This window comes from Bombus fervidus, chromosome 5, assembly GCF_041682495.2.
Source record: "Bombus fervidus isolate BK054 chromosome 5, iyBomFerv1, whole genome shotgun sequence".
NCBI classification, from domain to species: domain Eukaryota; kingdom Metazoa; phylum Arthropoda; class Insecta; order Hymenoptera; family Apidae; genus Bombus; species Bombus fervidus.
Genome location: NC_091521.1, coordinates 17,027,513 through 17,040,825, shown reverse-complemented (window position 1 = coordinate 17,040,825; position 13,313 = coordinate 17,027,513). Strand labels below are relative to the sequence as shown.

At 33.9% G+C, this 13,313-nt stretch overlaps 2 protein-coding genes and 1 long non-coding RNA gene across 10 annotated transcripts in view; 2 read left to right on the top strand and 1 right to left on the bottom strand.

Annotated features, from left to right (window-relative positions):
* The window catches only part of Usp (retinoid X receptor ultraspiracle), a 144,903-nt gene that overhangs the window by 77,330 nt on the left and 54,260 nt on the right, over positions 1 to 13,313 (bottom strand). For 7 of the 8 annotated variants that reach the window (XM_072003831.1, XM_072003825.1, XM_072003829.1 and 4 more), the window contains 3 exons: positions 9,761 to 10,067; positions 8,403 to 8,728; positions 7,583 to 7,906 (listed from right to left, as the gene is read on the bottom strand). In XM_072003831.1, coding sequence (XP_071859932.1) covers positions 7,633 to 7,906; positions 8,403 to 8,728; positions 9,761 to 10,067 — 907 coding nt within the window. In that variant the 3' untranslated portion in view covers positions 7,583 to 7,632. The remainder of the gene's footprint in view (positions 1 to 7,582; positions 7,907 to 8,402; positions 8,729 to 9,760; positions 10,068 to 13,313) is intronic. The other variant, XM_072003830.1, reaches the window with a different exon arrangement.
* The window catches only part of LOC139987508 (uncharacterized), a 252,164-nt gene that overhangs the window by 185,874 nt on the left and 52,977 nt on the right, over positions 1 to 13,313 (top strand). The gene's annotated exons all lie outside the window — the stretch shown is intronic.
* On the top strand, positions 301 to 2,512 carry Tctp (translationally controlled tumor protein). Its single transcript, XM_072003837.1, has 5 exons — positions 301 to 457; positions 1,007 to 1,077; positions 1,209 to 1,396; positions 1,477 to 1,747; positions 2,052 to 2,512. The coding sequence occupies exons 1-4, from the start codon at positions 430 to 432 to the stop codon at positions 1,706 to 1,708; spliced, it is 519 nt and encodes a 172-aa protein (XP_071859938.1). The 5' UTR covers positions 301 to 429; the 3' UTR covers positions 1,709 to 1,747; positions 2,052 to 2,512.

Sequence of the window (13,313 nt, the reverse complement as noted above, 5' to 3'; positions counted from 1 at the left end):
TTTATATATACTAAACAAATAACGTATAAATTAACTAATATTTAGTTATTAATTATAAATTGTTATTACATTACATTATTAGTATATTTTAAAAACTAAAAGCATAAAAAATATAAATCAAAGATTTATTTTCGAAAGATTAAAATGATACATTTATTTTTAATGCGTCTACTTTTAATTACAATAAAATAAATATATAATCTGTATAATTGACTAGTTCTTTTGCATTTATAAAATAACCGGATATGCCTTGTTCCGGAATATGTATAATGATTTTAGATCCTTATGTTGGCAAACAGGTAAAATGTAAAAGAATGCAACGAAGTTGGCTGCAGTCTTTCGATACTGCTCTCCCTTCCGGTTCGTTCTTTCGGGGAGAGTGAGTCTTGTTTAGTTTAGCTGTAATTAAATTTTTCTCCATCTTCCAACATGAAGATTTACAAGGATATTTTTACTGGTACGTAAATTTGGAATATCATTAAATAACACGTGTAATGAATATTTTTTCAAACTTTTTCATATACTAAGAAATAAAATATTACGCTTGATTGCAAACGGACTTGCAGTGACGTTTCTATCACGAGGACCAAAATTGTAAGAGTAATAACTGTAAAGTGCTTCTTGGCTACGGTTTTAATTGTGTAAATGTAAAAATATGTCGTTAAACATGTTTCCAATGGTTTCTCATATTATAGAAACATTATACTGCTTGAATATTTAATATTCTAATTTATAACCTCTCCATATGTTCGAAATGACTCATTTCAATAGGAAAACGATACATTTCACACTAATCACATGTTTTAAGGAAGGGTAGAGATTATTATTCTAAATTAACTCTTTTTTAAACTAACTCTGGTGCAGTAAAATGATTATTTTAAAGGTTTGATAATTACTTTATACAAAATTTATAAAATTAAATTTTACGAAATAATATAAGTTTTATATAATTAATTTATTTTACTACATTAAAGGTCATATTTTTATTTTAAAATTTATATTTCAGGTGATGAAATGTTTTCTGATACCTACAAAATAAAGTTGATTGATAATGTTGTATATGAAGTATATGGCAAGGTACTTATCTTTTTACTCTTATTTTCAAATTGTATTTGGATAACACTTATTAAACTTATATAGTTGTCTGAATACTTATTTATATTATATTCGTTGTATTAATATCTTTACTTAAATCTTTTTATAACTAGGTAGTCACTCGTAAATCAGGTGACATCGATATTGCTGGATTCAACCCATCTGCTGAAGAAGCTGATGAAGGAACGGAAGAAACGGTGGAATCCGGTGTGGATGTAGTTATGAATCATCGGTTGCAAGAAACTTTTGCATTTACAGACAAAAAATCCTATACCTTGTACTTGAAGGATTATATGAAAAAGTAATTATTCTTTCTATATAGCAGTGTAAACTATTACTTTAGTAATTTTAAAGCAATATTAATAACGCAATTTTCATTAGATTGGTAGCAAAATTGGAAGAGGAATCTCCTGATCAAGTGGAAGTTTTCAAAACAAACACAAATAAAGTAATGAAAGACATATTAAGTCGTTTTAAAGACCTACAATTTTTCACTGGCGAATCTATGGATATTGATGGTATTGTTGCATTAATGGAATACCGCGAGATCGATGGTGAATCTGTGCCTGTACTGATGTTATTCAAGCATGGTCTTGAGGAACAAAAGTTCTAAATAATTTTAGGTATCGAAGAAATTGTGGGAAAAAATATTGTGAGTTTTACATTTACTACTTGTATTTAGTTAATATCGTAATCACTTAATGTATGTGTAACTGTGTTAATAATATTCAAAAATAGACTTAAATATATAAACATGTTAATTCATGCCTGTACTTCAGTTATTTGTATTTGGCATTGCACAAACATGTAAAAGAAAGATGGTGATCAGATTCCCGCTGTAGTGCGTTTTCTCGACGTAGCGTCTATTATAGCCATACACTAATGAACAAAGTTTCGTTACCAAAGCGAATTAAATACACAGCAAAAATAAAATTAATTTTCGTACATTTTTCCAGATAAACTCAAACGAAGACTGTACACATGCTGAAAAGCTTGTGAAATTTAGTTAAAAGGAAAACACGATTTTACTTCCAATTTCATTTTATAATGCAGTTAACTTATTCGTATCAACAACAATCAATGACTCGAAGTCTCACAGGAGTTAATAATTGTACATATGACTTTACTGAAGGGAAGATATACGAGACATACAATATCTTCCATTGTATTATCTGGGTCTGATTTCCCTGTAGACTTGGAATATTTTCTACTTTTTTTTATTGGTCACTTATTAGAGAATTTAATTTATGATTCAAAAATGGAAGATGGGGAAAGAAGTTTGCAGCAATTAAAATATCAAAACATACGTCTAATTATTGTTAACACAAAAAGAAATGTCCTTGGATAACAATTAAATCTGAAACATACTCTGTATAATGTCCATCAAATAAAAAGGTGTTTTCATAAGTACTGCTTACGAACCGTGTTCTTATTATGATTATCTAATTGTTTAAATTAACTTTCCGTAATAATACAGGTACATAATAAAACAAACAATTATTAATTTGCTTCATAAAAATATTATATTTAGACAAGTCAGAATAGACGATTTATCTCTTGGCGCAAGACCATACATTATATTTTTTTACTCAAGGACTGTTATTAGCCATACTGTTTTACAAGTATATTCATAATATGACTTGTTAGCGTTTCTTCCATTAACAACCTCGCTCTCACTATCGCATTCTCTCTTACACTCTTTGTTTTCTATATTTATATAATTTGTATACCCATCGTTATCGTCATCATATTTATTACGCATATTCTTTTATGAATATATTACTCTCGTTCGTTATAAAACAGTTACCGATCCAATATAGTACTCTTCACATTCCAAATACGTTTTCATGTGCTATTACCTGAAAAAGTGTTATGTTAACACATAGAAAAGCGTATTTTAATAATGTAATAATAATTCATATGTATGTACGTATGTACACAGCCGTAAATGTATACATATACATACACGTACGTTTAGTAAATGAACGTTCAATAGGTATATACGAATTAATTTATCGCTTCAGAGTAAGTCGAAAACTGACATTTACAGCTTAAAGATAGTAAAATTGAACTCCAAAAAATATACGTACGTACAATTATATATTTATGTACGCACGCATTCGTCGTTCACAAATATGCACATATAGACATTGCTTTAATTATCGAGCACAACCATAGTGTCATTAGTTACTAAGCACTAAGATGAATTAGTATCTCAATTTCAAACAATGTATTGAAAATAATGTGATACAATTTGACATACTTGATCTCGTTATAATAAATTGTGTTAGCCATATAGAAATAAAAATTGTTATTCACAAGTACCTTTAAGCTGTTAATACAATAATGATCTCTCAAGTGGAATATTATGTTAGAGAGCTATTCCATACATTTATGATTATTATATTTTCGAACATAAATGATAAATGTTTTGTTCACTAACCTTCTTAACATTACAAATCTTGCGCATAATTCCATGATGTACATTCAAATTATAAAAATCCACTTAATAAAATGGTACGACAATTTCATAAGAATCGTTCCTTTTTTTTCTTATTGTTTCAATTTAAAGGAAGAAAGATGAAACATGAAATATCGGACCATGCTAATGTTCCAAAAAATAGTTAATCACAATGGCAGTTGTGTAAGTTAATTTGTTATTAATATATAGCATTCATATTGATACATGAAAGTTTCTGACATTTATACACACAGAAGGATTTACTTTTAGTACTCTGGCTGTTTAGTTTAGTTCGTCAAAGGTACAGTATTTAGTAGGACACCTGCTACTTTTTTAAGTGGGATGTACCTTACGATTCGGTAAGGTCAAACAATTATTTTATTCGTTATTACTATTAGTATTAAACTTATTTGTACTGGTCTATGCAGAATGGGTGCGTGTGGAACCTCTTTGATACTATCATAATATACCATGATTTGATATTCTAAAATTCTAATTTTTAATAATAACATCCATCTTGATTTTAGTATAAGAAAAATATAAAAATATAAAATACAGAGCATGGACGTGTATCGTTAACCATCTAAACAATTAGGTACATAGAAAGTATTCCTAAGTACCAAATGACGACGAAAAATATACATACTTAATTTAACGTAAGGATTTATTCTCCAATTATTTTAATATTCATGATGGTACAGAAGGTTTGCAACGCACCGCATTCATTCGTTCTAGGACACTGTTACTAAGTAAAACATCACTACATACAATTTGAGCATCGTACGATTTCTATAATAGTTCAAAGAAGTATGGCAAAAGCATCAAGTTTACATTGATTACAATCATGTACAACATTTGTGTATAGCACTTCATTAGAGAAGCATGCTATATTATTTGATAGATTTTTTGCTCCAATACATTCCAAGATTCACCATGTTGAATCTCTTACCTTTAATACGTCTAATCATAGGACATTAAAAATTCTGCCATTATCTTTGTTATTCTACTGACCGCTACTGAGGTTCTCAATTATTATTTGTGAAAGAGTTCTGTTTATATGTTCATATATTATTATACGTATGTATAGATATCATCATTTTAACATTTATATATTTATATGAAACTTCATTCACAGGTAGCTTCATTCACGCCCGCCAATCCTAATGGTCTTTCACTTGCTTATCTTCTTTTATTATTACTATTTATTATTACTATTATTACACGTATCGAGGAATTAGATGAGGTGACCGCAAAACGCGTTTCATTCAGAGGTAATTTTGGTCGAGATGTATATTTCCAGTATGGATGTAAAGAAACAGAACATTACATCCTGGATTATAAAACACCAAGAAAATTGACATTACAGAGATTGTAATACGATTTTCTTACTATCTTATACAAAACATGTAAATATAAGTGATTTGGTTTGAATTTATTCTTGGAAATTATTTGAAATCGTCGAAATTGGATCGAGTAACTATGAAAAAAAGTTTATCCTGTGTTTGTGTGTCGCACGAGAGAACTATAGAAAAAGAAAAAGAAACAATTAGATAAAACAGGCGTTTGAAATGAATAGCAACTCCAGTAATATTAAAAAAAAATCGGGAATTTAATAATGTGTTTCTTTTTTCTCATGGTATGCATAACATTAAAAACTCTCATCAAATAGATAACAATAACCAACAACTAACAATCGTAAGCATTCACGCAAAAATAGAAATATGTTTAATAATTTTTTAATATTATCATAATTATATTATCGAAGTAAGTGTGATCATTCCTTACGATTTCTAGAGTACTATAGTAATTTATGTAGATGACTAAAACTGAAGGACACTAAGAAAAACACTAAAATCTTAAAATCGAATTACAATCTAGAAAGAATAAATCTCTCGAAATATCTTATAAAAGAAAAATATAAATAAATGTTTATTTATAGATTTTTCGAATAATGCACCAAGATTCCTTCGATATATATTATAAAATATATATTTATATTTTTAAAAATTATTTCTTAACTTACTGATAGAAGAATAAAATATATAAAAATTTGGATTATTTATTGCCACAAATTTAGATCGATCACAATTCATATCATTTTTTTTTTTTTTTTTTTTATCTATTTAAAAGTAGAAAATTAGTAAAATTCAAAATCTAGTAAACTAAAAATATGGATTTTTTCGTTAAAAATCCTGTTATTTTCTTACATCCTTCAGCTCAAATCATAAAAAGTGTTTTGTGAATTACTAACAACGACGGTAAGGTTCTTATCATAGTCCTGTCACTGATCAATTACTTCTTATATATCTAGGTTTAAATGATAAACTATACATTGACAGCATCGCATCTCTTGAATGTTTTTTTCTTTTTCTTTTTTTTAAGATTTTACATCTCATAATGCATCGAATTCAAAGGAAAAAACTGAAAATTTTCATTAATTAGCAAATTTTAGTACATTATCAATATGCTATCGTATTAATTATACTGTCTTCGCTATTATGCAATCACGCAATGAAAAATTGTTATCGAACGAAACGAACGCTATCAAATGAAGTCGAAAAAATATTAATAAACGAGTTATATGAAAAATTCCACGGAATTCGCTGTATGACAAAAGTAAAAATCGTCCTTAATAAGAAATCCTCTTTCGCATTTCAGTTTATCTTTCAACAGTATGTATGAATCAATGATTCTTGATATATCGAGCGCACTATTCGTTCACCGGTTTTGTAACAGTATATGTTACAATTTCAATATTTCATGTTACAGACATAAGCTGCATATATATACATATAATATATATATATATAAAAAGAAATATTATAATATATATAATTATATATAATTAATAATGAATTAGTAAGTTTTATTTTCTTTCTTCTATACTCTAAAATACAAAACAATAAATTATCGTATTATAGTGCACACACGTGTAAAACGTTTCTGTTTTATGCAAGTATGTTTAATAATAATAATGATAATAATAATAATAATAATAATATAATGACAATAATAATAATAATAATAATATATCTAGATACGATCGTGGCTCTTTCAAATGACGATCCGAATCGAGGCAGCGTTGGAATGTAAAAATACCCGATAAGCTTACGCTTATTACGGATTGCACCCACGTCGAGGGCCGCAATCCATACAAAACTGGAGGAGATCGTTGGAGAATCGTGTCGTCTGTACAACTATATATGTATTCTGAAAGACTGGCGAAGCAGATCGAAACTGACACGTCAACGATGACAGGAGATAGCACAGGTTGTAACAGAGGATGTAACAAAAAGGTAAGAAGAAACATGAGAAAACAACGTCTTAGGAACTTCCACGTGGTTGCAGAGAGTAAACAGTTCGACGTGAGCGCAATCGAAGCCCAGACTAAATCAAGGATCGGCAATAATATCCGGTAGGAAATCGTCACGCGTGAGAACTTTGCTCGGACATACGATGACATGACACACATACTCCACGTGTGTCATAGACTAAAGAATGCAAAGAGAGATCGTTCCAAGGTATAAATAAGCGACTTCGAGAGCTTGGAAATTTCATTGAATCGATCGTTTAAAAAAGCGCTGGGTCTCTTTGTTCTCCGGGAGTGTATTATCCGTTGCTCGACTTCCGGCATACTCTCGATACGAATCGAAGAAAAGGATCGTCTTTCTTTACATCAAATATAATGCGCTATCGAACAGATATAAATAAAATGGTGAAGAAGAAGAAACGTAAGTAAATTCCACCTTACTCGACTTCTATGAGAGTATCAATCTTTCTTTTTGTTTTTTTTTTTTCTTTTTTCGTTTTTTAACCACCGTGATACCGGCGTATTAGAGTTGCCAACGGGAATTTCTTTTCTTACACACGCATATATATATATATATATATGTCTTGAGTGCTGTTCTTTGTTTTTCTTTTCTTGTTGATATATATCTATGTATATATACCTATGTATACATCCATATATATTATATATATGTATGTATACATATATATGTGTCCTTTTTTAAGTTCCGTTGTTTTTTTTTCCTTTATAAATCGGTGTGCCCCAAGACGCGGCACACCCTTTGCTCCTAAGGGTCCGATCGTGACTCTAGCATCTCCACGAGGAAATCGTCGATCGGCACGTCGCCGATCATTTTGAAGAAGAACAGGTACTCCAGACACTTTAATCCGATGGATCGGATGGCCGGCAGACGTAACAGTAATTTCGCGAATCTTCCAGCATCGTCGGGCCAGGCTACGCGACAATAGCCTTCCAGCGCTGCGTAGATCTTCTCGCGGAGCAGGGTCACTTCCTGGATGGATTTTAGTCCTCGGACCTCGGGGTTGAAGAGTATTATAGATCTGTTTGTAATTAATTGCTCGATAAATGAACGTAAACTCGAGAAAATAGAGAAAAAAGTTTAATCGTACGTATAGTAAAAACGATACTTTTCAATTCCTTCGATCCTGTATAGTTATGCTTAATATAAATTGAAAGACACAATCCATAAGAATATTAACTAGTAACAAAAATAATACTAACGATTGATCGAGGAACTTGAATAGTATCTCTTCTTAGTGTTTTCTATTTCTATCCTATCTCACATTCCTACAACGACAAAGCATCTTCCGAGTATACAGTAGAACTCCATTTACTGCGATTAACTGTACTTTTGAAATCAAATCTGTGACCGAACGTGAGCTCTTAATTACGCGAACGAAAAGTAGCGGACTGAAAAAGGTCAGAGAATATCAGAGGAACAGCAATTATACGAACCGTTGGTCCCCGATCGATGTTCAGATAAATGGAGTTCCACTATAATCTATCGTAATCGATATAAAAGTAAGGATTACCGACCTCAGGCAACCAAGCTCCGTCCTGTCCATCTTCATTTCGCGCATTTTCGATACAAGCTCGGAAAGTACCCGGTCGAATATCGTGCCCACGCCAGCCTGCTGCGCGGAGTTTCGGTGCACCGTGATCCCTGTCGCCAGCACGATACCGTCCTTCACGTCGATCGAACGGTGGGAAAAGGATGCTATCAGCAACTCGTTCCAGCCGGCCCTGAGCAGAAGTACCTGATCCTCCAGCGGCAACGACGTAAAATGCGGGATGTGTTTCGCCCATGCTACCAGCTGGAACAGCTGTTTGTTCGTGGCGTTGCAAATGTGCGACACTGCATTCTGTGCATTGCAAGAGATGCCGAATTAATCGGAGGAGCGTTTCGTGGAACAGCTACGCGCAACCATTCCACGAAAATCAGTTCACAACGTCGTTGTTGATACAGTGGCCGAAGAAAAACTGGGGACAGTTTCCGGTCCGCGTTCGACTTGCAAAGTCAAATATTCTGATCTTTATTTAAGTTTTCACAGTCAATTAACAAGTTGAGATTAACAAATCCGAAATTTCACGATGTCTCGTAAATCAACGCGTATCTTGCCAGAAGCAAAAGTCCAAAAAAAAAAAAGCATTTGCCGAAAGAAAATTATCGATTGAAATCAAAGTTGCTACTGACCGGTATCGACGATAGTCGTCCGTTTGATTTGCAAGGAATTAAATTGTTGTTTTATCCTCTGTCTGTATAAATGACGGTAACGAATTGATGGAATCGTACTAATTAAAATGAGTCGGAACGAGTCTGTAAAAAGATACTAGTAAAGTTGAAAAAAAAAAAGAAGACTTTGAAGTTACATCGATTCGTTTTAATGAGATAAATACTGCTGTACGTCCTCGATTATTTCGACCAGCTTATTCATCGATGCATACACGACTCGATCAATTTTTTAATTCGCATTACACGACGAAACGATCATATCAGATCGCCAATAAAGGACACCTCAAACGAGATTAATTCAATCACCAGTCCAGGGTCCAATGACGAACAAATTGATTTCGTCCCGGGAGAGCTGTACATCGCATAAAACTGACGTTCCAATCTTACGAGCTTCTCCGTCACGTTCATTTTCAATAAATTGCTGAATGAAACGCAACCACGATTTTTATCTAACTACTAGTTGAGAACTTCTTAATTAAAAAAAAAAAAAAAAAGAGAGAAGAGAAAGATAGAAAAATAGGACGAGTCGTATATATCGAAAGTCGAGTATGTTTAAACGAAAAATAAAATTTCTCAACCGGACAATCGACGTGGTGAACTGTTCCAATTCTACTCTTACTATTTTCGTTTTTTCTCTCCGTCGTTCCTCGTTAATATTTACCTCGTAATTTCCTTGCTGTTCCATTTTGCACTCGACTCGTTTCTCGGCTTCCAGAATACGCTCGATCGGCATGTCCGAGTGCAGGCTACTGGTGCTCTCCACCTCGCTCTGATCCCTTTCCTTGGTACGTTGACGCTCTTCCTGTACTGCCTCTCTCTTCATGCCCATCGCCAAGCATTTCTGGTATCTACAATACTGACATCGATTTCTCTGCCGTTTGTCGATGATGCAGGACTTTTCCTCGCGACACGCGTACGACAGGTCCTTGCGTACGGTCCTCTTGAAGAAGCCCTTGCAACCCTCGCAGCTGCGAACGAAAGAAGAGAAAGGTTACTACAGTAAGACGTGCTGCAACGAACGATTTTTCTAACTAACATCAATCCGCTATAACAACGTACAAAGATGTCACAACGAACAGGAAGAACTATCGGACGCTTTGCCGATTTTTCTAGTTCGCTTTCGTTACGACGGTAAACAGTAAACGTTAATGGACGACGCGAACCTGTTTCAAGCTCGCTTGCTTCCACTCTCGTTTAGCAATATCTACCGCGTAGAACGTAGAAGATAGCTAAGCGGCGTAAGAACTGGCGAACAGCGCTATAAACTAACGTGATCCAAGATGAACGAGTACCGGATGTCATAGTCAAGGAGCGAGATTTGTTTATGCATAGATAACGGAGGCTGAAGAAGGCTGGCAAACACGATTGCCTCGTCGTTTTATGATCGTCACTGAATAAGCGAATTTCATATTGTTTTTACCATTTATTTTTTAGCTTGTATTACATCTTTCCAACGTTTAAATGGTCGTAGCAGTGATAACTTTGCTATTAACCGTGGGCTTGGGACGTGTCACTTCTAAATACGTACGCGTCGATGTACGTTACAACGAACAGATGTTGCAACGTACGTGGTTCGAGCGTATCTTGTCGTATCGTAATCGATTATGTTCGTAAAAATTGTGATTTCGCTTTACGATTTCTGTCTGCTGAAAAGGATACACGTACGTCTTATTTTATTTCATTGTGATTCGGTTCCTAGGAGATACGGGAGAAACCCTTGCAACCCTCGCAGCAGCGAACGAAAGAAAGAAAGAATCTTATTAGGTTGTCCGAAAAGTTTCTTTCGTTTTACGAGGAAATAATAGACGCACAACGTTTTTTGTTTTATATTATTTTGTCGAATTACGTGCGATCCGTTTCGTTCTGTCGAAATAAACACAGCGACGTTTCACACACTTGCTTTCACGTTTGTACGAAGGTGTATTGTTGTGAAATACACGTCTGCGAAGAAAAGACATTTTTCTGTTCTGTGTTCTATAATAAATTTCGAATAACGCATCTTATTCGTCTTCCCAATGTGTTATTACGTAAAATGTACAGTATAAAGATCCGCGTGACTTTTTAAAATTTCCTTTTTTATACGAACTGCGACAATCGATTTACTTTCTCCCAAGAGACGTATCGTTTCATTAAAATACCGTGGAAAATTATTGGATCATAATGATCACGTTGTAAATCCTCAAAGTCCAAACACCCGGTAACATTACTTTCGTCGAGATAACTTATTCGTACAGGTTGCAACTTTCGATTGTCTGGTGGCGACGATGTTCTCTCCGAGACAGCGGATTACGCGAAAGAAATCGTAAACCCGGGATACTTTATTCAAAGAATCCTTGGATTAGTCGAGCGGAGCGGAGCGAAGGAGCCGGATAAGAAGACGCGCCAACGAATTCCAACTCTTTTTACGACACGCGAGTCGGTGTTGTCTGGGTTTTGGAGTGATTCACACACCGAAACCGCGAATTCCTCTTGATCGTGTCGAAATTTATTCGAAAGTATTTTCTAACAGTGCACTTGGGAAGATGCAAACGCAATTTATCTCGTTTCCTAGTTAATTTTATACCTCTGCAACGTGTTTGATGTAATCGATGGAATGTTTGCTACGGTGATTTGCTTACGAGGTAACTAAGACTTCTAAGATCTAGGAATTTGGTCAACGAATTTAAATTTTAAGAAACTTTAGTTGGAAGAACATCGAAACAGTCGGAGGGGAATTTCGAGGGCTGAGAATGGATAATTCGAAAGATCACCGCTGTTCCTATTTCTTCCTTTTTTTTTTCTTTGCCAATATTGTGTATTTGATAAATACTTTTTTATTTAAAAAGCTCGTTCGAGTCGTGCCACGTTCGAAACACACGTCCGATACCTTAGCCGATAGAAATCTTCTTACAATTAATTTAGCTTTTCGTATCTTATAGAAAAAGTAAGAGAAAAATAAATATCTTTTTGAAATTCGGCGTTTCATTTTTTGACAAAGAAATTCGTAATTTAAAAATCTTGCGTAATGGTAGCTCTAATTGCCACGGGATTTCAAACGAAATTAACGATCCAAAGACACGAAGGAACGAGGTGCATCCACTTGTCGTCGCTATTAAAAGTGAAAACAAGAGAAAGGCACGCTAAACCGTGTCGAAAATACGCGCGATGTTTTGTGGCCGGCTGGAGCAAAAATAAATTCTTACTCGCGGAATGTCGCCACCGTTACTGGAGAGGTTCCAATTTTAAAAACGAGTCTCGGCAATGGTTGGCCATCATCGAGATCTTAACGACAACGGAAAGTGGAAAGGTTGTTTGCAATACTAAAAATTTAAACGGTCCTCGAAAATACGTTCCACGAGTTTCGTCAAAATTTATCATCCTCGTTAGCTTCGAGGAAGACAGACATATTAGAAGCTCGCGACAAACCGAAATGAATTAAAGTCTTTTTTAATTAGCGTCTATGTACGTTTCATCTTCATAGTACATATTACATTTTCGTATTTGTATTTCGGATTTAATATATTCGCGCATACTTTTTTTCTAGCCACACTGTACCGTACAACAATTGTACGTGCACGTTGTATTTGTCGTAGAAAACATTTTGAAATTTCAGTAACATTGGAACCAGGCACCACACTGTCGCGATATTGGTCAGGTTTGAAACCAATTTGAATCCTAATGTCAATAAACGAAAAGAGAAGAGATTTGGAGTGACAATAAAATGGAAAGAAAAAGGTAAAATAGAAGCAAATATCCGATCATAAAATGTTTCGTTCGTTCGGATCATGCGGTTCTTATCGAACGCTTTTGCTTTCTTCGGTTCGTAAATTCGATCAACGCTAAACGAAGAACAATACGGTCAAAACGCTCTCGCGACCTTCGCTAGGAATAGCACGACAATACGCGACTTATCGAGGATTTATTCGTGTTTTCGCGGCTATGAAATCCGCTAAAAGCAACGCGGCAGCGACGAATGGAATAATTTTCTGCTTTCCGTCCATCCGGTTCCACCGTCGCCAGGGTGAAACAACGTTTATTCGTTAGCAATGAATTTGAACGAGCGGTAAGTTTCAATGGCTGATAAAATACGTTGAACTGTTTAAGAAAATTCAGAAAGATTTTGGAATAATTGTAAACGACACATACTTCTGAAAAGCAATCGGAAATTAATAATAATAAAAAAAATACCGTATAAATTAATTTACATCGTTTCCAATTTTTATTACTTCGTATTC

Coding starts and splice junctions, on each gene's coding strand:
- Tctp (XM_072003837.1), top strand. CDS start 430: ATGAAGATTTACAAGGATATTTTTACTG. Junction 458..1,006: donor TTACAAGGATATTTTTACTG/GTACGTAAATTT, acceptor TTTATATTTCAG/GTGATGAAATGTTTTCTGAT. Junction 1,397..1,476: donor TTGAAGGATTATATGAAAAA/GTAATTATTCTT, acceptor AATTTTCATTAG/ATTGGTAGCAAAATTGGAAG.